The sequence below is a fragment of the Lolium perenne genome, chromosome 2, assembly GCF_019359855.2.
Source record: "Lolium perenne isolate Kyuss_39 chromosome 2, Kyuss_2.0, whole genome shotgun sequence".
NCBI classification, from domain to species: Eukaryota; Viridiplantae; Streptophyta; class Magnoliopsida; order Poales; family Poaceae; genus Lolium; species Lolium perenne.
This window is the reverse complement of record NC_067245.2, coordinates 76,895,935-76,920,538: the sequence shown is the minus strand read 5'-3', so window position 1 is coordinate 76,920,538 and position 24,604 is coordinate 76,895,935. Positions and strand designations below refer to the sequence as shown.

Here is a 24,604-nt window from a genome sequence, read left to right as displayed (position 1 = left end):
TAGGAGCTCTTGAAGGGCACGACCTCAAACGTGATCATCTCTTGGCGGAAGTTATTTGCGTCGCCGAAGGCCACGGGAAGTCTGATGCTGCCCAGGGAATTTGCCTTTTTACCCGGAACCACACCATGAAACTCAGTGGTGCTGTGCTTTAGCTGTTCCTTGGTGAGGTTCATCCGCTCCAATATTTCCAGGTACATGATGTTCAGGCTGGCCCCGCCGTCCATGAGGCACTTGGAGAAATCATACCCGTCGATGCGGGGACTTACAACCAAGGCGTAGCACTCTTTCGGAATGACAGTAGGATGATCCTTCCTATCAAACGTACACGGAGTTTCCGACCACCTGACATACTGCGGCACAGCGGGAACTGTGGCGTTCAGGATCCGGAGAGTTGATTTGCTTGCACGGACTGTTGGAGTTCCAAGGAAAGTGTGGTATGCGCCCGCACTCTTTTTATCGAAGGGGTTGGGTTTAGCTGCGGATCCGGCTTTGGGATCCGGCGAAGCGTCATCCTCGTCCATCGCCTCGGAACTGTCTTCCTCCTTGTCCTTGTTCTTGCCCTTGCCTCCTTTGCCGCGCGGGCGGTGCTTCCGGGCTCGCTTGTATCCTGCTTCCAGGTCAGATTTTAGATCATTGACCCACTTGCAGTTGCGGTTGGTGTGAGTGGACTTCCCTGTAGTCGGATCCAGGTGGGCCAGGCAAGGCATGTCTCTGTACTCTTCATAAGTTTGGGGGGCGCGGGTTCCGGCAGCGGTGATCTCATCGCCACGCTGCTGGCCCCTTCCAGCTCCACCACAGCGGCCGCGGCCTCTTCCGCCTCCTTGGCCTCCGCGCTGGAAGGCCATGGCGATCAAGTCGGATACGCCACTCTTTTGGTCATCAGGGGGTTTTTTCCGCTTGGTGCCGCTGCTGCTACCATTGTCACAGTTCTTCTTTTGCTGATGCAGGGGGATTGCTGTAGCTGCTAGATCTCCGCATGCGTCGTCATCGGCGGCAGTATGATCACTGGCGATGGTGATCATGTCATCCAAAGTCAGTTTATTTACATTGACCAAGCAGGTCAGCTTGTGCCGCAGCAGTCCTCCTCGCTGCAAGCCACCAATGAAGGCGTGCATGGTTGTGCGGTTATCAACGTTCTCGCAATCGTTTCTGCATGCCAACCATCGGGTGAGGAAATTCCTCGATGTTTCACCCTTCTTCTGGATACATGCCTGTAGGTTGCTTGTTGTGGCAGGTCTCTTGTAGGTGCCCCTGAAGTGTTTCTCGAAGGCGTTCTTCAGGTCAAACCAGCAAAAGATGGAGTTCTTCTCGAGGTCGCTGAGCCAGATCTGGGCTGGACCTACAAGGTACAACTGAAGCATGCGGCAGGCAATATTAGGGGTTCCTCCGGCAAAGGTTACAACATTATAGTAATCCTCAATCCAGGTATCCGGCCTTTCCGTGCCATCATAATTCTTCAGGTTTCCGGGTAGCTTGAGGTTCATCCTTGGCTTTGGTTCCTCTCGAATCATCCTGCCAAAGCATTTTGGGCCAATGTAGTCAGATCTGTACTCATTGAGGCGTTCTCGGGCATCACGTGGGCCGCCGCCCGGGGTTTTTGAGCGAGAACGAGATCTTCGGCCACCGCCTCCGCCTCCGCCTCCGCCACTAGGTGGCGGTGAGGGAGATCTGTGAGGGGGCCTGTAAGATTTTTTGCTTCCTCCCTCTGATTCCCGGCGATCTTCCCGCGGCTCGCTCTGGCTCCGGTGGCTACCTTCACCTTGGTGATAGTCTCCTCCGTCGTTCCGGCTTCGGCGGGGCTCCGGCTCACGCTCTGCGTTCCGGCTCCTCCTGGGCTCAGGATCACGGTCGTTGTTCTGGCTCCTTCTGGGCTCCGGGTCACGATCGTTGTTCTGGTTCCGACGTGGCTCTGGCGTACGCTCCCTGGACCTTGGCGGCGGCATGTTGTCGCGGATGTTGATTCCACCGGCCCCATGGGGCCTGGTGTTTCCGACTGGACTGCGGCGGCGAGGAGGTGGGGGACGCGGGTACCCGTTAGGCGGAGGTGACGGGTTCCGGTACTTGTTCCTTCCAGCGTACATTGCATCCTTCCCCTTCTTCGGATCTGATGGAGGTGTCTTTGATGGTACGGGGATCGGATTTGGGTGCTCCCGTGTTTTTCTTCTGCGCTCCGTGGATCCGGTGCGCGATTCATCATCAGGGTGGCGATTGACACGGGCATCCTTCTGCGCGGTAGATACACAGTGATTCGGATTGGATTCCAACCTGCGCGAAGTATCGGCCTTACTCTGCTGCTTCATTGCTGAGGCAACGAGCGTGCGAACATAGTCGATGTCAATCTCCTCGTCCTTCTTTTTCAAGATCTCCGCAGCCTTTTTCATGTTGTCCTTTGGGGTTGCGAGTGGCTGTTGCTCAGTGGGGGTTGCGAAAGTGATCTTGCGAGGGGGTATAGCCTCCCGCCTGATTTGATCGACCTCCTGCTGAAGCTCGGTGACCTTGTCTCTCCAGTGCTGCTGGAGCTCCTTGACTTTTACGAGTTGTTGGTCAACCTCATGTTCGCGTTGTTGGAAACCTTCCACGAATTGCGCGGCTTCTTTCCTTTCGTCCAGCATTGCTGCTGCGATTCTGGCGAATTTCTGAGCTGTTGCCAGCATCTCCAATCTCGTAGCTTCTAGGGCCTCCGGATCTGCAGCCTCCTTGGGGTTTATTGGTTTGTTAAGGATCATAGAGTGTGCTATTGCGTCCATGCCTGCCTGCTGAACTAGTTCTTCTAGCGACAGGATTTCCTGACGTGGTCATTCCCGCGATAGCGGAGTACCTTCGTAGGATGGCTGTGGGTCGGAAGTGGTTTGCCCATCTGCTGATTCCTGCTGATCCAGTGCGGCCAAGGTTGCGAGAACCTGCTTTGGCTGGGCGGAATCTACTTCAGGCTGTTCACCGTATCCGAATTCCTTCACCTTGCGATCGAACTCGTCGGTATCCATGGAGGGGGTGTCGTCGGAGGTTGGGCTGAGGTTGCCCAGGATTGATTCTTCACCCGGAGCGTCGCTTTCTCCGACAGCCTCCTGCTGATCCGGAGCGTCGCCGTTTTCCGGTGCCTCTACCTGCATGGGGCCTGCTCCGACTTCTTGAGGGGCGGCCGCTGCGGTATGGGCTATGAAGTGTACGAAGTGACACCTTTGCTTCTTTAACGCCTGGGAGACCCAGGCGGATCTGCATTGGTCTTCCACTTTTATTTCCTGCTCAGGGGCGGATTGGGTGGGTTTTGAATTTTCCGGATCTAAGGCGGAATCTTCCTTAAGAAGTTCCTGCGACTTAGATTGGATCTTCGCGACTGCGTCCTGCTCAGCGGCGGTCACGTCAGCGTTACTTACCAGTGTGTTCCCGTCGGAGTCGACGGTTTCGCCGATGAAGATGTGGATGCCGCCTATTGGGACGATGGAGAGCTTGACGGGAGCGGTCTTAGCCAGAATCCAGCACTCGTCCGGAGGGACGATCGGAAAGTTTCCGGCGTAAAGAACACGCCCCACCGCGATCGTGTCATCGTAGCTTCCCATAGCGGAACCCTCCCGGTTCCGGCCTCCAGACACCGCTAGCCCCACGGTGGGCGCCAACTGTCGTTGCCTATTCGACGGTACCCCGAAGGAGGGATCCTCACGAGGGGGAGAAGAAGTAGGGGCCATAGGGCGGAGAGCACACGGGACGGTGGTACGCGATTTACCCAGCTTCGGAACACCTGCACGAGGACAGGGCCTACTGCTGCTTGTCTGGAATTATCTGGGCGCTTTCGCGTTGTTACAATGAGTTGTGGTTGTGCCTCTAGGGCTCCCGGGATCCGGCTTATAAAGGCGCACGGATCTAGGGTTTACATGGAGAGTCCTAGCCGGATTACAGATTGCCTAACTACGGTACAATATCTTGCCGTGTACGTCAAGGATCCGCCTTCCATATACGTCGTACTGGATCCGGGTTCCTCATGGGCCTCCACGGATCCGGGTTCCTCCGAAGGTCGGTGCGGATCCGGCTAACTGATCCTGGGTCGGACTTCATCCTTCATGATCAATAGCAACTGGGCCGCCTGATGGGCCACATGCCACATCACCGTCTATGGGCCACCCAGGCTTGCCGGATCTAGGCACTGTCGATGGTACACCCATGAAGTATACCCACAACAGCAATAAACCTTATATTCTGGAATTTTTCTCAAAAAACTATATAGCTTATATATAGGAACGGAGGGAGTAGAAAATAGATGGCATCTTTACTCTTATTTTGCATCACTAATTCTATTATTAAGCTGTTACCTTTATGCATCATTAATCCTATTTTAAGATGCCAACCAAAGTACCAAACATATAGAACATATGTAGTGTGCCTTCTCCAAACGGTTGCACCCAAAATTTAATGATGCCCGCCTCCACTGGTTGAAGCCAAAACACAGCCAGGGTGTGGCTCTAAGGGTGACCTACAAAAGTGAGAAACTCATGTCTTTGTTAAAAATAATAGAAAAAAGTCCACATAACCCCCATAAGTATAGGGTTAGGGACACTAACCCCCCTAACTATACAAAACCGGACAAATTACCCCCCCGGCTGCTAATCCTGGTTTTGCAGGTTGTATGTGCGCCACGCTGGCAGGTTTTGGAGGCCACGGTGGACAGCGGTCGAGCCGATCTTCTCCCTGGTCGAGCCGCACCTGGCAATAACTGATTGCAATCCCGCGAGGTGCGGAAAGGAGGCTCAATGACGAGGTGAGATCGCCCTGCCTCCCGATGACGACGATCGCCACCGCCTCATTGACGTGCGGAAAGGAGCAGCGGCGGCACGGCGGTTGCTCCCGACGACGCGGACGACGTGACGAGGTGAGATCGCCACCGCGATGCGCCATCGGCGCTCTTCCGTCCATCGTCCTGAAACATCTTCTGTCCCGTACAGATACGTCTTCATCTCATGAACCTGGCGATGTTTCATGATCTTGGTTTTCATCTGTACCCTTTCCAGACCTGAACCTCAACCTCTACCCTTCCCATACCTCAAGCTAGACTCATCTGTACCCTTCCCGTACTTACTGAAAGCAGAGGGCCACGCTAGCCGTCGGTCGGCTGATTTTGGAGCAAATATCGGTCGTTTCTGGGACCATTGGATCGAAACGTCGCTTCATCTCCTAAAAAGGTAGCTTCCCATGTCGCTGTGCCGCTCTGCCGGCCTGGCATGCATGTCTGAGCACACAGTGCTAGCTACTCCTAGGCGCTAGCTAGGTGACTCCACTAGAAAATTTATTGCTAATCAACCACCGCACTACTTAAACAATATAAAAATTGCAAAAACTTCTTCCAGCAGTTTTCGAAAGTAATCATACATATACTACAGTTTAAACAATATTTTTTCGCAGATTCGTTTGCAATAAAAATCACCAATGATTTTTACAATAATCATAAACGATTACAATAAAAAATATTCATGTGTTTTACATCAATGAAAAGATGGCTAAGCAACAATACTTTTGCCACAGATCCATTAGCACCAAAAATCACCATCTACTTTTACAATAATCACAAACGATTACAACAAAAAATAACCATGTGTTTTACATCAATGAAAATGAGGTTAAGCAGCAATATTTTTTGCCGTGGATTCATTTGCAACAAAAATTACCAACTATTTTTTACAATAATCATAAATGATTACAACAAAAAATAATCATGTGTTTTACATCAATGAAAAGGTAGTTAAGCAACAATATTTTTGCCGCGGATGCATTCACAACAAAAATCATCAACTATTTTTTACAATAATCACAAACGATTACAACAACAAAAATCATGTGTTTTACATCAATGAAAAGTTGGTTAAGCAATAATATTTTTGCTGCTTTCATTCTTAACAAAAATCACTAATTATATTTACAATAATCACAAACAATTACAACAAAAAATAAGTGCAGACTTGGCACTTTGCTACACATGTAAAAGATATATACAATGTATGAAAAAGTTTCGAAATTTAAACTTGTGTTGGAGCTCTAAAATAATTGTCTAAATCTAGCTATGCATGTTCAATAAAAAAAAGTAGCTGCACACATGGGTCGTTGCCTCTAGTGATCCAAGCTTAAATGTAGTGCTATGCGTTGAATGCAGGCGACCTACAAGCATCAATGTCGTAGGGTCCACTGTATAAAAACGTACAGCTGGAAAACTAGGTGCGAGGCAGCGCGCATGCGATACGTGGTAGGGTCCACCACAGCGCGCTCCGCTCGACGACCGATCTTTCCTGCTCTGTTTGGATGCACAGAATTGAAGTCGGGAAATGAATTAGGTGGGAATTCCAAATCCTGCCAGGAAAGGAAATGGCTGCCAATTCGAATTCTGTTGTTTGGGTGGCTTGGAATTTGCTGCTGGAATCAGAGGGTGCTACACAATTCCAATTCCTGTTTGAATGTACAAACCATGAAATTCGATGTTTTTTTTTGAAATGTGGCATATATATATGTGTGTGTACGTGTATGGATAGTCACACGTGTATACATTAGCATGTATATATTATTTTCCACATGTAGAAACATCAAGAATCTGAATAATATCACAAGAAGCACATAGTAACACAAAATATTTCGCAAAAAAAGTTGGTAATTATGTCTCTTACACATAGCACACACTGATTAATGCAAAAGCTATGATTCTAGATCAGTTCAATGCGTGCACAGTATGTACAGTTGCAAGAAGTTTGATGTTTGCGCAGGGTAAAGATGATACCAAATCAATGAAATAGCAGGATGCAAAAGACAAGTCTGTGCCTTAGTTTTCTGGAACGTACAAGATTATCATCTGGAAGCGATGGTTCTACACATATGCCTGGCTTGGACAAAACATCAGAAACCGGAGCAATAAGCAACGACGATATGGACAGACGGTAGACGCATGGATCAGGCGAGTAGCATCTCGAGCAGCATCTCGTTCCACACGTCGATGGGGCCGGGCAGGCACCAGTGCACGCAGTCATTGTAGAGCGTCACCTTCTCGTGCGCCCAGTGACCGTACCGGCTCGGGTGCCGGCCCGTCCGGCCGGAGCAGCATCGCCGCGGTCGTGTCCATCAGCATCACCCTCGCGCCGCTCCCGGTCCTTCTGGCCGCAGCGTGAGGTCGGGCACACCCGGGACGAGGCAGTAGTGGCAGGCGACGACGCGGCCGGACTCGTGGAACAACGACGGCCGCATGAACCAGTTGGCCGCCGAGATGACCACGTAGCTGGAGCCGGACACGAACGGCAGCCACGGCTCGTCCGGCTCGTCCAGTACCCTCTAGCAGACATCTTTGGCCATAGAGGATGGACACAGAACGTTCTCAAAATCGCTGTAACAATTCCCGCCGCCAAGACCCTCGATCCGCCTAGGTTTAGGGCTGGTGGACGGGAAGGGGAGATGATGGGGATGGGCCACCGCCGGACCTAGGGCATCAGAGATAGAGGGGATGGGGATGCGGATGGAGGAGGGAGGGGAAGGTACGAGGATGTGACGAGCTAGGGAGGGAGCTTACCGGCCAGCGGCGGCGATCATCGAGGCACAGGCGGGTGTCTCCCTCTCGGGACGAGGGTTCTCACGAGGACGAAGCGGTACGTGGGGATGGGGTAGCGATCGTTTCCTGGTCAATTCGGAGGTGGGAGGCTCCGAATTGGAGTACACGGGAGGAGAGTCCGGGCGGGGTGGGCGGGGAATTGGGTGTCCGTTTCCGGGCGCGAATACTAGGACGAAACAAACAGCAGAATTCGGTGTTCATTTCCAATTCCGTGATTCTGGCCCCAATTGACTGCATCCAAACAGGGTATTATTGATTTTATCGTTTGTTAAGTTAACTTATAGTTTACCAGAAAATATTACTCCAGAAGCTCCATCACGGGGATGCTGCGGTAGAGGCCGACGGGCTGCTGTGGCGACGAAGGAGACGACGGGGCGGCCTGCTGTGGCCACGAACGAGACGACGGGGCGGCCTGCTGTGGCCACGAAGAAGAAGATGTGCCGGCGTGCTGTGGCGACGAAGGAGAAGATGTGCCGGCGGCTCCTGTGGCGACGAATCGGAGAAGACGAAATCCGGCGGCCTACTGTGCCGACGAATCGGCCGACGATGTGCCGCCGGGCTGCTGTTGGGGACGAATCGGACAGAGCCGCCGGGCTGCTGTAGCGACGAATCGCCGGCCGCCGTGGCCGAATCGGCCACCCACGAATCAACGACGCGATGGCGGATTCGACGACGTGGTGGAGGACTGTCACCGCCGGCGAGTGGAGGAAGAACGTGGGGAGGATTGCGGGGACGAGGTCAACGCGGGGAGGAGTGGAGGAAGAGTGTGGCTCAGCCTGCGCTGCGGTTAACGGTGCGGTGCGGTGCGGCTCGACCCCGCTGTCCACCGTGGCCTCCAAAACCTGCCAGCGTGGCGCACATACAACCTGCAAAACCAGGATTAGCAGCCAGGGGGTAATTTGTCCGGTTTTGTATAGTTAGGGGGGTGATTTGCCCCACTTAGGCCTTGTTTGGTACTAGTGTTTCAGTGGGGATAATACTCTAGAGTATTGGGTGAATCACTGCTGTCACCCAATCCCCACAAAACCCCATCCCCAATCCACTAGGTAGGGGTAGAGTATTGAGGATTGAAAAAATTACACTAAAATTTGGGGGAAAAGTGGGGATAAGTGGGGATAAGTGGGGATTAAACTCTCTCATACTCTAGCACCAAACATGCATTGGGGATAAGCGGGGATTTAAAGTTTGGAGCGGATTATCCCCGCTAATCCCCACTAAAACTCTAATACCAAACAAGGCCTTAATAGTTAGGGGGGGGTTAGTGTCCCTAACCCTATACTTATGGGGGTTATGTGGACTTTTTTCAAAATAATAGAATTTCGACCGCTGCATACAACATAGAGCCTTGAAATATATTCTTTTACATGAATTTCTAGAGGAGAACTTTGATTAGATTGTGGCGGAGTACTATGTTAGTGCTAGATTACTCATGGGATTATTATACTACATATGTTGGCATCATCAGATCATCCTTGTCTTGGAACACCGTTGATTGGTGGCCCTGTCCCATAGTCCATGCCGTCATCGCCCCGAATTTAACCAATCGAATTTCCACCACAATTTCTTCTCTACCAAGTTCCTTAGGAGCAACGGCACTGACCCTATATAGAAAATTATCCAAGTGGGAACAATCTCTATATATCGTGACCATCTCTAGCATATCCATTCAACCGAATCAGTTCACTCTCACTGCTCCTAGTTGCCAAGAGAGAAATGGTCCTTAGAGGAGCGTTGATGAGTAGTCCAGCTTCACTGCCATGGAGCTTCCTGGTATACGGCACCCTGAGCTTTGTGCTTCTGTGGCTGCTAGATCGGCTGTGGTGGCACCCGCGGCGGCTTGAGCGGGCCTTGCGCGCACAGGGGGTTCGCGGCACGTCGTACCGCTTCATCAGGGGCGATCTCATCGACTATGCACGGCGGACCAGGGAAGCAAGGTCAAGGTCATTACCGTTGCGCTGCCACAACATAGCCCCCCTCGTCGGGCCGCTCCTCCACGACATTGTCCAGGAGCACGGCAAGACGTGTATATCTTGGTTTGGTGTGTTTCCCAAGGTGACCATCAGCGACCCTGACTTGATCAAGGAAGTGCTGTCCAACAAGTTCGGCCACTTCGAGAAGCTCAAGTTTCCGGCGTTGTCCAGGCTGCTTGCCGGCGGCCTAGCGATATACGAGGGCGAGAAATGGGTCAAGCATAGGAGGATCCTCAACCCCGCATTCCATCTCGAGAAGCTCAAGGTACTTCTAATTGCTTAATATGTAGTGCTTCAGTCATAGGATTGAGACTTATATACGGGAATTAAGCGTGTGATTTTCTTTTAGATATCTTAAGTTCATATAGTTTATCCTCCCAGTGTATCATTTAATTTGCAGCTCATGGTGCCAGCAATTTCTACATGCTGTGAAGAGCTTGTCAGTACATGGACGCGATCCCTTGGTTCAGATGGTACTTTTGAGGTGGATGTCTTCCCAGAGCTCCAACGACTCACTGGAGATGTCATTTCTCGCACCGCGTTTGGCAGTAACTACCTTGAAGGCACCAGGATATTTCAGCTGCAATCCGAGCAAGCTGAGCGCATCCTAGCAACGCTTAAGAGGAATACCATTCCTGGTTACTTGTGAGTCAGCACCTAGTACTTATATAGTAGTACTAGTTAAACTTGATGAACAGCTGCCCATATCATCATTTCCATTTTACAGTGTGTTCATCGTGTCAAACTTTCTGCCAAAAACTATTTTGCCAATATGCAGCTCTATTTTAATTTAAAAACTAGCATTAATCAAAAGCGAGAATACTGATTTACTTTTTTTTTTTTGCGGGATACTGATTTACAGTACATTGGAGACTATGTTTTGTCGAACTATCTTAAATAATGAGAGTTGCTGCATGATTAAAGAAAAATTTCCAGGTGCTAGGAGTGATTTAATACCATTACTTCGTATGTGCTAACAATTTATTGTGGGTATTAACAGATCCTTGCCCACAAAAAACAACAGAAAGATGCATCAAATTAATAGAGAAATTGAGTCCATTTTACGCGGTCTAATCGAGAAAAGAATGCAAGCTATGCAAGAAGGAGAAAATACCAAAGATGACTTACTCGGCTTGATGCTTGAGTCAAACATGAGGACCTCGGATGAGGATGGCCAATCGATCTCAGGAATGACCATTAAAGAGGTCGTGGAGGAATGCAAGTTGTTCTATTTCGCAGGAACGGAAACAACATCAAAATTGCTCACATGGACAATGATCGTTCTAAGTATGCATCCGGAGTGGCAAGACCGTGCAAGGGAGGAGGTCCTTGGCGTATTTGGAAAGAACAATCTTGAGTACGAAGGCCTTAATCGACTCAAAAGAGTGAGCAGTGTTCTTTTATTCAATTCAATTTTTACTACAATGGAGCATATAATTGGAATGCATAATCTTGCAATGCAGGTGACCATGGTTCTTTACGAGGTGCTCCGGTTGTACCCGCCTGCTGTCGGGCTCATCAGGAAAACGTACAAGGAGATAGAGATTGGAGGCGTCACATACCCCGCTGGTGTGCTCATCGAGCTTCCCGTGTTGTTAGTGCACCATGATCCAGATATATGGGGAAGCGATGTGCATGAGTTCAAGCCAGAGAGGTTTGCCAATGGGATCTCCAAGGCTTCCAAGAATCCTGGTGCATTCCTACCATTCGGTTGGGGGCCACGGATCTGCATCGGCCAGCAGCTCGCCTTGATTGAGGCTAAGATGGCATTGTGCATGATCCTTCAACATTTTGAGTTTGAGCTCGCACCATCATATACTCATGCACCAGATAATAGAAATATGATGCGTCCGATGCATGGTGCACAAATTAAGCTCAGGGCAATTTAGTTATCAGATATAGACACACATTACACACACTTGTTGCTTACTATATAATTCCACATACCTGACCATGTAATAAGGTATTATAATTTCGTTGGAATTAGCTTTTTATGTCATGTGGCCACGCGGTACATTTTCGGGCTTCTTTGGTTGTATGCTGGTTCAACCTGATTTTCCTTATGCAATTTGTAGCTATTTGCTTGTTTGTACAAGGCCTCGGATCAGGTGCACATGATGCTTAAAGTATCTCTCAGTCAAACCCTTGGTGGTTGCTCCATTGGAGTCTATGCAAGTTTGTCAGAGACGAGCACACGAGGTGGCCCCCACTAGCTCTAGCCACGCATAATCGATATAGGGTGTTGCACCTGGCATGATTCCCCTCACCTTCCTCCATCTCAATGTCTCACGTTCAAGCTTTTCCTAGCTCCTAGTTCTTTTTCGATAAAGAAAATATATTAATATCGTGGATATAACAATTACACATATCCTCTACAACAACGAATTTCCCAAAGATAATATGGATGCACACATCCATAAAATAGAAAGAACAAGAAAAAATATCACGCTATAGTGATCAATCCCTTTGTAGCTGCAGCACAAACCACCGCCAAGACAACATCAAAAGTCCAAAATCTCCAAAAGCAACGCCTCCAGGAAGAAAACAATACACAAGCGATGTAGTCGCCTAATCATAGATCTTAGGTTTGCACCCTCTAGAAAGTACGTGCTCTAAAAGTACTACCTTCTAGAAGACCATTGCCAGGTACAACCAATTAAAGTCAGGCCTTGGGATTTTACCCTAAAAGATAAGACTAAAGATGGTTTGATACCCACCCCCGTCAAGATAAGGGGGGAAATTACTAGATCTATAATAGACGATCCTTATGGCCGAAACATTAGAAGCTCCCAAGATTACACGACGTGGACCGCAATAGGATACTGTCATAGCCATGGATTTTTGTTTCATGCGATGCCGCCTCCACGGTCAAGATGATCACCAGTGACACATGAACCTTATATTGAAGGAAGTTAAATTGCGACTCACGAGTACGTCTGGCGTTATCGCTCCTCCCAATAAAAGATAGACCATAAGAGACGAGGAGGAAACTGATGCAAACGATCGTGGAAGAAGTGGCTTCTCGTAACAATGGTTATTGTATTATTTATATCTGACAGGCGTTAGAGAAAGGAGGTAGATTGGCCTAAGAAACCATGACAAGTCATCTCTCCTTTATGGATTGCAATCCTGCAATAGGAGATTTATCGTTGCACAAGTGAATCATGTAATTAATACTCAATGTGATTGGCGTCATGGTGTGTCTTTTATCGTTTCCTACTTTTTTGCAGGATTGATTTTGAACTTCGCGGTAAAGATTTTTTTTGTGTGTGGGGAACTTCGCTATAAAGATGATTGTTCATCAACCAAAAGAAAAAGAAACAGTGGCAGGGTTTCAAAAAAAAAAAAAAAAAAAACAGTGGCACATGCTTGACATGCCTAAGAAAAATGGGCTAGCTCAATGGCTCGGCCCGTTTGATACAATTAGATTTGGGCCCTCTCGCGATCTTGTTAACCCACAGGCCTAGATTCAAAAATTGCACAGGTTATTACAAGAGTATTTGTTTTTTCTTCTTGATGCCGGCCGAGATCGCGTCAGTTTTCCACGCACACTGCATGTGGCGCTCCCATATCCAAAAAAAAAAAAAAAAAAAAAAAAAAAAAAAAAAAACACTGCATGTGGCGCTCCGCCAGAATTTGTTCGTAACCCAAGACCCGGCCGTCCTTCTAGTCCTAGCTCGTTCTACCTCGATCGTACCCAAAGGCGCTGTCATCTTCCACCGCTCTTGCTCCGCCCGGCCCACACGCATCCTACATAGCCTTCAAACGCAGGAGCTAGGAGGAGCATTGCCGAGCCCGCATAGCCCCTGAAACCACAGGCCCCTCCAGTTCCCACCATCACCTGAGCCGAGCCCTGCTAGCGTCCGACCATGAGCTACTTCAACCAGCAGCAGGCTCCCGTCACTGGTAACCTCCGAGAACTCAGAACGGTTCTTGCCTAGGCTGCCTGCGCGCGTATTCCCCTCCTGGCCTTTGCGTGAACTGATCGCGTGTTCTGTTACCTTTTTTTCCCGGCGTGACGATCGAGCAGCGTACCCACCGCCGCAGGCCAACTACGTGGTGGTCGCGCCTCCGGCGGGGAAGACGGCGTACCTGCCGACTGCGCCACCGCCGCCGCCAGGCTACCCGGGCAACTACGACGTGGCCATGGGTGCTCCGCAGCCCGCAAAGACACAGAGCCGCGGTGACAAGGGTTTCTTGGAAGGATGGTGAGCTTTGTCGCCTCGCCTCACCAGCTCACCTGATTATTTTCGGTTTTGCCAATTCTAACTAAATATCAGTCGACTTCCAAACCCTTGGATGTATCCTTGTGAGTTATGCGTGGATTATCCTCATTTGAACATGGGTTGTCACTGAGATTTCCACAGTTGCACATTAGACAAAAAAGATCTAGACTATTGATTTGTTTTGTGATTCGTACTGAACTATGCCTCAACGAGATTTAGTTAAACCTAAGTCGACTCAGATATAAGCATGCCCGATTATTTTTTGTGAAGCTTTAAGTTTTTTTTTTTTTTTTTAACAACCGTATGTGCACAATTGCTGCAATTTTAGATACCGAAGTAGCATATTACTCACTATTCTACAACCCATTCGTTCATGTCCATCGTATTGTAATAGCATTCTGAAACCTATAGAAAAACATTAGGCGTAAAATGATACACTGAAATGCTCATCAACTGTGTGATCTGTGTTGTTTTTCAGCTGTGCGGCCATTTGTTGCTGTTGCCTCCTCGACATGTGCTTCTGAAGGACACAAAGAGCCAAAGTATAGAAACCATTTTGCTGCTTCTTAATTCTAGTGTTTACTTATGGACCATCTATTTTGGTCTGGAGTTGCAAGGGAGAGAATCCGTTTGTAACTAGAGAACTGTAGGTGCAGTACCAGTTGCGCCTTCTATTCTGTTATGTTGGCATAAGGTCTGTATTTCTGCACCTTTGTATGAGCCTAATAAAGAATCGCCATGCTCATTTTTGAGTAACTAGTTGCTAAAAAGGCAAGAAATTTAGGAAAATAAGTAAACCTGATATATAGCTACCATCAAGGCAATAATTACTGATGACATCTCCGACAAGCATACAGGCTAACAGAACCTGAAATAGTCATACTCGCATCTACAAGACTGAGGCAACTCTTTACGCCTCAGGATCGGTGAAGTACACAGGGCTTTCTAGGTCATCATTGTTTGCAGAAGCAAATGAGTCTTCAGACCCTACAGTTGACGCGGTTGAAGTGCTCTCTTCAGAATCTGACATTTCGTCGTGCAGAGCGACAGGTACTTCGAGGTCCGACTCGGATCCAGAAGTCCCCAACATGAGTTTGTGGATTGCAGCCTTGGCAGACTCAAGAAACCATTCATCCTCCGGAAGAGCACTGAAATGATTTTAGCGTGGGGAACAAGATGATGTTCAGCAGTAGACAAACAGGCAAAATGGGCCGAGTGAAAAAATTAAGAAAAAAAATGAAGGCAGACCTTTGTGGGTCAACATCCCTTGCTGAGAATGCTGCAATTGCTCTTGTAATTATTACCGACACAAGCTGCTGAACTGGTCTGTGCGGGTATCGTCCACATACAGCAATCTCCACGAGGAAGTGCATATCAAGGATAAGCTGAAAGGGGCAAAAGATTGATACTTTTAGTATTTTTTTGTCAAAGTAACTTGGTATTTTGGTCAAAGTAACACGAAATTCAATATGGAATACCTGCTGCAGTCCAGAAGGCTGGAGTTGAATGGACTTGTCCTCAAAGACATCCCAGAACTCCTGTTCATTGGAGAGCCAAATGACGACCGTTTCAGTTAGCCTTGATAGCAAGACCTTCTGTACCTTCTCTTTGCCTAGTAGAACATCACCAGCAACACTAGCTAGCTGTTGCAATCTTCCAAACAGCGCCTGAAGGAAAATTATGTGAGACAGGTGTGTTTTGTGCAAGGCCTGATTACAAAATGAGTTCAATACTTATGTATACATTGTCTTTGCCATCTAAAATTATATCTCTCAGACTACACAAAATTTACAGAAAGATGGTTGTGTAAAAACAAATATCACTGTCCCACATCACCTCCAGTGAATAACTCTCAACATGGCCATCTAGAAAGGTTTTATAAACACAAAAAATGGAACTTTGCAAAGCAGCTGTATTATCTATAGAGAATGCACAATTGCGTCCCCAAGTAAAGATGGAGCATGCATCAAGTTTAACTTAACCACCCCCATTACCCCACCCTGAACTAGGTTCCAGTCTGTAAGCACAGGTGTACTTTTGTAATATGGGCATATGACACTAGAGTTTTCATAAGAAACATGGAAAATTTTACACTTTAAGATTTGATGCAAATTCACATCATTAAAATGGAATCACCTGGAACGGTAGTGACGGTAAGGGATCAGAATCCCAATGGAGATCATCCTTGTTCCCCTCCAAGTACATTCTAGCATCCAATCGTGATTTCCCTTCCAAGTAAATAAATGATAAGACATACTGTCGGCAAAAGTGATCCCTCAGTTTGTCCAATGAATGTTGTAGATGACGTTTCCACTCTTTGTATTCTGTAGAGTATACGGACCCAGGACCAAGGCCTTGATTTGGTCCACTAGTTCCTTTCTTATCTTTTTGCATATCAAAAAACTTGGATACAGCTGCTGGCAATAAATCGTCTGCTATGGTATATGCTGTTCCAATTAGTGCAAGCTGCTGTGCATCACTTTCAGCTTTAAATTCTACAGGCTCTTTTGACTCCACTACATTATCATCTTCAGAAGGTCCTGGCAAGACTTTGATAAGTGCTTCGACATATCTATCAAATAGCTGGAGAAATTTGTTCAAAATTGTTCCACCAAAGTGAACTATGGTCATTGGGGTAACTTGATCCAAAACATCCTGCAAGAAGCACATGCAAAGTCAGCTGCTTCAGATTATCAGATATCCAGTCAAGTACAGAAAATAATGGGAAAACGAAATTAACTTTACAAATTACAATATTGCACTTTACAAATTTTCCAGCAAAAGAGTATTGTACCCAAAGTTCAAGAATAGGTGCACTTTACAATTTTTCCAGCAAAAGACTATTATACCCAAAGTTCAAGAATAGGTGCTTAGCCAGTAAAAATGGCCATGTAGTTTGGTGTCTTAACTAATTCATCCCTACACTAAGTTGTGCAAGTACATTTCGCTTAATAATTCTGCATACGTGCACACAGGGTGTTATTACAGTTATGCATGTTTGCTTGTGTCAATTAACTAGTATCTGTTGAGACTGTGCTGACTACTAGCATAAATAGGTGAGACCAACAGTAAGATCAACCACATTGAGCAGGTTAAACAAGAGTTTCACAGGATATTAGAAACTTCCCAACTTACAGAAATGCCTTGCTGTTCAATAAGGTGCAAGTTTTCAACTGCAAAGAGAATTCAATGGATCTAATACATGTAAAATTTACAGATGCTCAAAATAAAATGTTGTGCAATCTAACATGACATGAAAATGACTTCTCATACATAGTAACACATGTGATGGGGATAAGGAAAATCCAGAATGAAAAATATCAACAAATCCTAATCAATAAAAGGGGGGCTCACATTGACGATGGACATAAACTTCTTTCCACTGCTTGTAAGAGTCATCTTAGGTGCAACTGCACCAGATGGTGGTGACCCTTCTTGAGGAGTGAGAAGAAGAATATCATCATCCCTTGCTAAATCAATAATCTTTCTTCTCAGCCTTCTAAAATTCAGATCAAGCACCTCTTCGATATAAGGACACAATAGTACCATGAGTAACTTCGAGAATTTCAGCCCATGTATTTCTAGACAAGAGCAGTGAGCAAGAGTAGTTTGTATGCATATGCAGGCAGAGCGAAGGGCAGCATCACTCTCAAGCAAAGGAGAATTTTCTTTAACCAAACGCGCAAAAACTTCTATTTCATATTCAGCCCATTGAGTAATCCTGTTCATATTCGTGGGGCTATCTCCAAATAGGGTACTAGATTCATTGAACACCTTTGAGATTGCTGAGAATACAAGTTGTGACAAGGTTGCAGAGTAAGTTTCTTTGTAGACTGAACAGGTTGGAAGAAATCCCTCAATATTTTTCTGAAGGCGTGAACCATAAGTTTTTAGAAGTACTTGATGGGCTACAGAACCTTTACCAATCTTAATTAAACCAGACAAAGATTTTCTTAGTTCGGTAATAGATAAAGATGGCTGTTCTGAATACCTAACAAGCTGATCCTCAAGAGTTGATTTCCTTCTTAATAGTGCAGTCTTATAGGCAGAAATCTCTGTATCTGATTCTTTGCCTGAATTATCTGTAACCATATATTTCTTCTCTTCAGCTTCCAGGGCAAGAAGAGCCTCCTCTATTTTGTGCTCTGCTAGCAAAATGTCCAATTTATCCAGAAAAATAGCTTTGGGGTCTTGAGTACCAACAGATAAAATTTCATTAAGTTCACTCTCAAAATCCTTTTCCACAGCATGTTCTTCCCTGCTATATTTTTGCCACATTTCAAGCTCGCGGCACACACCACTCATTAGATCTTGCACAAGCATCCCCTGGGCAGACACATGCTTCTGTAGCTCAATTAACTCCTGTTCTGCCTCAACAACCTCCTCAGATATTCTGCATGAATTAAAAAATAGTTGGCAATAAATGCAAGGATCTGTGCAAAATAGAAATAGAAGACACTATAGTTCATAATCGAGTTTCTTCTAATTGAACGAAGCTTGATGCATCAGGCAGGGCAATGAAGGAATTATAAAAGTTTGACTTTCAGGTTATCATACATTCGCTGTCAAGATGTGTTTCAAGTTATGCAACATTCAGCATAACCTGCGCAGGAAACAAATATCATTTTTCTGTATTCCCATGGTTGACCTTATAGAAATATCGAAGTCACACTAATAACACAACATGCCAATAGTTGTCTAATTCTAAGTAATGCAGGTTTTCTTAACAGCTACGTATGGCATCAGCAGATATATATGTGTAACAACCAACTGTAAGAGGTTGTTGTTTTGGCGCAAAGCAGCAACATACATGTTTCTAGAAGGTAACCAAACAGCCTGGTTGCAAGCCCTGATCTAGGCACATACCACTATCCATCAAACCGTGTAGAGCCGATAGCAAACAAGATAAAACTCAGAATAGAAGAAACCATATTCAACAATATAATTGGCAGCACTCATAGTCACACTCAGATAATATTCTCATTACTTTCATAACAGAGCAAAAAATAATCAGAATTACCTGAGGAAAGCGTGATATTTCGACTGCATATTCCCGCACAGGTTCTCAATAGCATCCTTCAGCTCCAGTAGCTCGGAGCAAATTTTCCTGATACCCTGTTAAACACAACATCATTGCTCAGTGAGACTGTCACCACACTAATGGGATGGTTCCCGCAACCACCAGAGCCCCCACCGGCCTCAACAGACAAAAATACAGGCACATCAACACTCTCATTTAGTTCGGTTGCAATAAGGTCAAGCTAGCTTAGGTTGTACTTCGCACTGTGCTGCAATAAGGTCCGGAGATTGTGGTACATAACAACGCGTATCCAAGAATCAAGATTCGCAGGTCAGATTTTACTTAAGGGGGCTCGGTAATTAAATGCTGCATAGGTTCATTTTCTAGTACTAAGAAGAGATTGCCCGTTGCAACGCCCGGTCTAGATCCAAAATCGGAAATTAACTTGAAGCGACAGCAGGCTGACCAGACAGCAGCAGCGGACGAACTAGCTAAGAAAAAAAATCTCAGCAATACTTGGACGGGATGTTTTGGGGGAAGAAGGCGGCAACAGGGGAGGAAATCTAAGAAGGGAAAGGGAGAGGGGTTTGGGAGGGGAGGAGGACGGAGAGCACCTTCTCGGTCTGGGACTGGTAGGCGGCGCGGATGGAGGACTGCGGGGTGATCCACTCGTGGCCCGGGAAGTCGTCCTCCAGCTCCTCCTCGCTGCTGCTCTCCATCGCCGACCTCCCCATAGTCCGCCGAACTCTCCGGCGCTCGCTCGAAAGCTTTCTCCGGGCTGCTGGCGAGCGGTGGGCGGCGCGGCAGGAGAGAGTAGAGAGAGAGGAGAGGGGCGGTGGAGTGTGGAGTGCCGTTATGGGGGTCAGTCACCCACCGGCAGCGACCGGAGGCCTACCGTGTGCGTGCGGGTCTAGGCTCTAGGGGGTTTTCCTTCCTTTTTCTGCGCGTTGTGCGATGCAGGTGGGAAAAAAGCAGAGCCGTCGGCTGAAAGACGCTTTGGGCGTGCTTCGACTTTGCTTTGGCCAAAATTTGGTTAAACCCGGTTCGTGCTTTTGAATGTGGCTTCAACTATAACCAAAATTTGGTTAGGCTGGTGCCAACGCAGGCTATAGCGCGGGCGGTACCGCCCGCAGCAAGGCGGTAGCGGGGCGGTAGGCGGGCGAGACGGTAGCGGCGGGCGGTGGCCACCGCCCGGCGGTAGGGTGCGGTACCGCCCGCCTATAGCCCGCGTTGGAGGCGAGAGCGGGGCGAGAGGGGGGTGATAGCAGTGCTAGTGGGGGCGGTAGGGAGGCGGTAAGGAGGAGAGAGAAGTGAGAGCTGGCACTATAGCCCGTGCACTGGCACCGTGGGGTGAGAGTGGGGTGAGAGTGAGGGTAAAAGTTGACGTGGCGAGGCTATAGTGGGGTGATACATTGGCACCAACCGCGCATCTCCACCGACGCGACGCGAATGGACGCTGAGCGACCGTTTTTTTCCGCCGTGATCGAAAATGCGTCTGAGACCACCTCCAGCGGACGACGCAAAGTGATCGGGTCGTCCGCGAAGACGTAAACCTAGCCCAAATATGTGTCAGGTTTGCGTCTCCACGGACGCTCCGCGGTCGCGGAATCTGTCCGCCTTGGGTGCATCCTGTAGGATAACGTTGCATAGAAAACAAAAAAATTCCTACCGCGAACACGCAATCCAAGCCAAGATGCAATCTAGAAGACGGTAGCAACGAGGGGATTATCGAGTCTCACCCTTGAAGAGATTCCAAAGCCTACAAGATGAGGCTCTTGTTGCTGCGGTAGACGTTCACTTGCCGCTTGCAAAAGCGCGTAGAAGATCTTGATCACGGCGCCACGAACGGGCAGCACCTCCGTACTCGGTCACACGTTCGGTTGTTGATGAAGACGACGTCCACCTCCCCGTTCCAGCGGGCAGCGGAAGTAGTAGCTCCTCTTGAATCCGACAGCACGACGGCGTGGTGTCGATGGTGGTGGAGAACTCCGGCGGAGCTTCGCTAAGCGTGCGGGAAGTGGAGAAGCGGGGTGGCTAGGGTTTGGGGAGAGGGGGGCGCCGGCCACTAAGGGGTGCGGCCACCTTGGTGGTTCTTGGGGTGGCCGGCCCCCTCCCCTTGTCCCTCATTATATAGGTGGAAGCCCCAAGTGTTGGACTACAAGTCTCCGAATAAGACCCGAACCCAAAACCTTCCATGTGATAGGGAAACCTACCCAAGGTGGGAATCCCACTTGGGGTGGGATTCCCCCCTTCCATGTGGGGGGGGTGGCCGGCCCCCATAGGGGGAGTCCACTTGGGACTCCTCCCCCTCTAGGGTTGGCCGGCCATGGAGGTGGAGTCCCTTTGGGACTCCGCCTTCCATAGTGGTTTCTTCCGGACTTTTCTGGAACCTTCTAGAACCTTCCATAGAACCTTCCGGATCATTTTAAATCTCATAAAATGACTTCCTATATATGAATCTTATTCTCCGGACCATTCCGGAACTCCTCGTGATGTCCGGGATCTTATCCGGGACTCCGAACAAATATTCGAACTCCATTCCATATTCAAGTTCTACCATTTCTACATCCAACTTTAAGTGTGTCACCCTACGGTTCGCGAACTATGCGGACATGGTTCAGTACTCACTCTGACCAATAACCAATAGCGGGATCTGGAGATCCATAATGGCTCCCACATATTCAACGATGACTTTAGTGATCGAATGAACCATTCACATACGATACCAATTCCCTTTGTCACGCGATATTTTACTTGTCCGAGGTTTGATCATCGGTATCACTTCATACCTTGTTCAACCTCGTCTCCTGACAAGTACTCTTTACTCGTACCGTGGTATGTGGTCTCTTATGAACTCATTCATATGCTTGCAAGACATTAGACGATATTCCACCGAGAGGGCCCAGAGTATATCTATCCGTCATCGGGATGGACAAATCCCACTGTTGATCCATATGCCTCAACTCATACTTTCCGGATACTTAATCCCACCTTTATAACCACCCATTTACGCAGTGGCGTTTGGTGTAATCAAAGTACCTTTCCGGTATAAGTGATTTACATGATCTCATGGTCATAAGGACTAGGTAACTATGTATCGAAAGCTTATAGCAAATAACTTAATGACGTGATCTTATGCTACGCTTAATTGGGTGTGTCCATTACATCATTCATATAATGACATAACCTTGTTATTAATAACATCCAATGTTCATGATTATGAAACTAATCATCCATTAATCAACAAGCTAGTTAAGAGGCATACTAGGGACTCTTTGTTGTTTACATATCACACATGTACTAATGTTTCGGTTAATACAATTATAGCATGACATATAAACATTTATCATAAACATAAAGATATATAATAACCACTTTTATTATTGCCTCTAGGGCATATCTCCTTCAGTCTCCCACTTGCACTAGAGTCAATAATCTAGATTACATTGTAATATACCTAACACCCATGGCATTCTGGTGTTGGTCATGCTTTGCCCTAGGGAGAGCTTTAGTCAACGGATCTGCTACATTCAGATCAGTATGTACTTTGCAAATCTTTACTTCTCCATCTTCGATGTACTCGCGAATCGAGTGGTAACGCAACTTGATATGCTTCAGCCTCTTGTGTGACCTTGGCTCTTGTGCATTGGCGATGGCACCCATGTTATCACAGTAAATGATTAATGGATCCAATGCACTAGGAACCACACCGAGCTCTACAATGAACCTCTTCATCCATACCGCTTCTGATGAAGCCTCACGAAGCCGCTATGTACTACGATTCTGTTGAAGACTTCGCCACCGTGCACCGCTTCGAGCTTGCCCAGCTTACTGCAGCACCATTCAATATAAACACGTACCTGCACCGTGACTTAGAGTCATCAGGATCAGTGTTCCAACTTGCATCGGTGTAACCATTTACAACGAGCTCTTGGTCACCTCCATAACAAAGAAACATATCCTTAGTTCTTTTCAAGTACTTCAGGATATTCTTGACCGCTGTCCAGTGTTCCATTCCTGGATCACTTTGATATCTGCTAGTCAAACTAACAGCATGCGCTATATCCGGTCTAGTACATAGCATGGCATACATGATAGATCCTACTGCCGAGGCATAGGGGATATTACTCATCCTTTCTCTTTCTTCTGCCGTAGCCGGTCCTTGAGTCTTACTCAAGACCTTGCCTGGTAACATAGGTAAGAACCCTTTCTTACTTTCGTCCATTCTAAACTTCTTTAGAATCTTGTCCAGATATGTACTCTGTGATAGCCCTATTAGGCGTCTTGATCTATCTCTATAAATCTTGATGCCTAATATATACGATGCTTCACCAAGGTCTTTCATTGAAAAACTATTATTCAAATAACCTTTTACACTGCTTAATAGTTCTATATCATTCCCAATCAATAATATGTCATCTACATATAATATCAGGAATGCTACAGAGCTCCCACTCACTTTCTTGTAAATACAGGCCTCTCCATGACACTGTATAAACCCGAAGTCTTTGATCACCTTATCAAAGCATCGGTTCCAACTTCTTGATGCTTGCTTCAGTCCATAGATTGAACGCTGAAGTTTTGCATACTATGTCAGCATTTTTAGGATCGATAAAACCTTTGGGTTGTACCACATACAACTCTTCCTCAATGTCTCCATTAAGGAACGCTGTTTTGACATCCATCTGCCAAATCTCATAATAGAAAAATGCAGCTATTGCTAACAAAATCCTCACAGATTTTAGCTTCGCTACTGGTGAGAAAGTCTCATCGTAGTCAATTCCTTGAATTTGTCGGAAACCCTTTGCGACAAGTCGAGCTTTATAGACAGTAATATTACCATCAACATCTGTTTTTCTCTTGAAGATCCATTTATTCTCGATAGCCTTTCGGCTATCAGGTAAGTCTACCAAAGTCCATACTTTGTTATCATACATGGATCCCATTTCGGATTTCATGGCTTCTTGCCATTTGTTGGAATCAGGGCTCATCATCGCTTCTTCATACGTCGCAGGGTCCTCATCAATGTTGTCCACAATCATGACATTTAGACAAGGATCATACCAATCAGGAGTGGCACGTTCCCTTGTCGATCTGCGAGGTTCAGTAGTTTTCTCGTTCGAAGTTTCATGATCATTATCATTAGCTTCCTCTATTGCCGGTGTAGGCGGTACAGGTACAACTTCCGGTACTGCGCTACTCTGATCAACGACTATAGATTTATCAATCTCATCGAGTTCTACTTTTCTTCCAGTCACTTCTTTAGTGAGAAATTCTTTCTCAAGAAAGGTTCCGTTCTTAGCAACAAAGATTTTGCCTTCGGATTTGTGATAGAAAGTGTACCCTATAGTTTCCTTAGGGTATCCTATGAAGACGTATTTCTCCGCTTTGGGTTCTAGCTTGTCCGGTTGTAACCTTTTTACATAGGCTTCGCAACCCCAAACTTTAAGGAACGACAGCTTAGGTTTCTTATTAAACCATAATTCATACGGTGTTGTTTCTACGGATTTTGATGGTGCTCTATTTAAAGTGAATGCGGCTGTCTCTAATGCATAACTCCAAAATGATAACGGCAAATCAGTAAGAGACATCATAGAACAAACCATATCTAAGAGAGTTCGATTACGATGTTCGGACACACCGTTTCGTTGTGGTGTTCCCGGCGGTGTCAATTGTGAAAGTATTCCGCATTTCTTTAAATGCATGCCAAACTCATAACTCAGATATTCACCTCCACGATCAGATCGTAGAAATTTAATCTTCTTGTTACGTTGATTTTCTACTTCACTTTGGAATTCCTTAAACTTCTTGAAAGTTT

General features: G+C 47.0%; 3 protein-coding genes across 3 annotated transcripts; 2 read left to right on the top strand and 1 right to left on the bottom strand.

The window, feature by feature from the left end:
* Positions 1 to 9,224: 9,224 nt before the first annotated feature.
* LOC127333015 (cytochrome P450 CYP72A616) lies at positions 9,225 to 11,560 on the top strand. Its single transcript, XM_051359331.2, has 4 exons — positions 9,225 to 9,805; positions 9,941 to 10,185; positions 10,541 to 10,925; positions 11,004 to 11,560. Exons 1-4 carry the CDS (start codon positions 9,284 to 9,286, stop codon positions 11,427 to 11,429), a joined length of 1,578 nt encoding a protein of 525 aa, XP_051215291.1. The 5' UTR covers positions 9,225 to 9,283; the 3' UTR covers positions 11,430 to 11,560.
* Positions 11,561 to 13,303: 1,743 nt separating this feature from the next.
* LOC127333014 (uncharacterized) lies at positions 13,304 to 14,502 on the top strand. The gene is made up of 3 exons (XM_051359330.2): positions 13,304 to 13,446; positions 13,571 to 13,748; positions 14,245 to 14,502. Exons 1-3 carry the CDS (start codon positions 13,410 to 13,412, stop codon positions 14,288 to 14,290), a joined length of 261 nt encoding a protein of 86 aa, XP_051215290.1. The 5' UTR covers positions 13,304 to 13,409; the 3' UTR covers positions 14,291 to 14,502.
* Positions 14,503 to 14,545: 43 nt separating this feature from the next.
* On the bottom strand, positions 14,546 to 19,688 carry LOC127333013 (exocyst complex component EXO84C). The gene is made up of 7 exons (XM_051359329.2): positions 19,401 to 19,688; positions 18,787 to 18,881; positions 17,121 to 18,159; positions 15,903 to 16,421; positions 15,245 to 15,433; positions 15,015 to 15,151; positions 14,546 to 14,914 (listed from the first exon to the last, which is right to left on the bottom strand). The coding sequence occupies exons 1-7, from the start codon at positions 19,518 to 19,520 to the stop codon at positions 14,677 to 14,679; spliced, it is 2,337 nt and encodes a 778-aa protein (XP_051215289.1). The 5' UTR covers positions 19,521 to 19,688; the 3' UTR covers positions 14,546 to 14,676.
* Between the last annotated feature and the right edge of the window lie 4,916 nt (positions 19,689 to 24,604).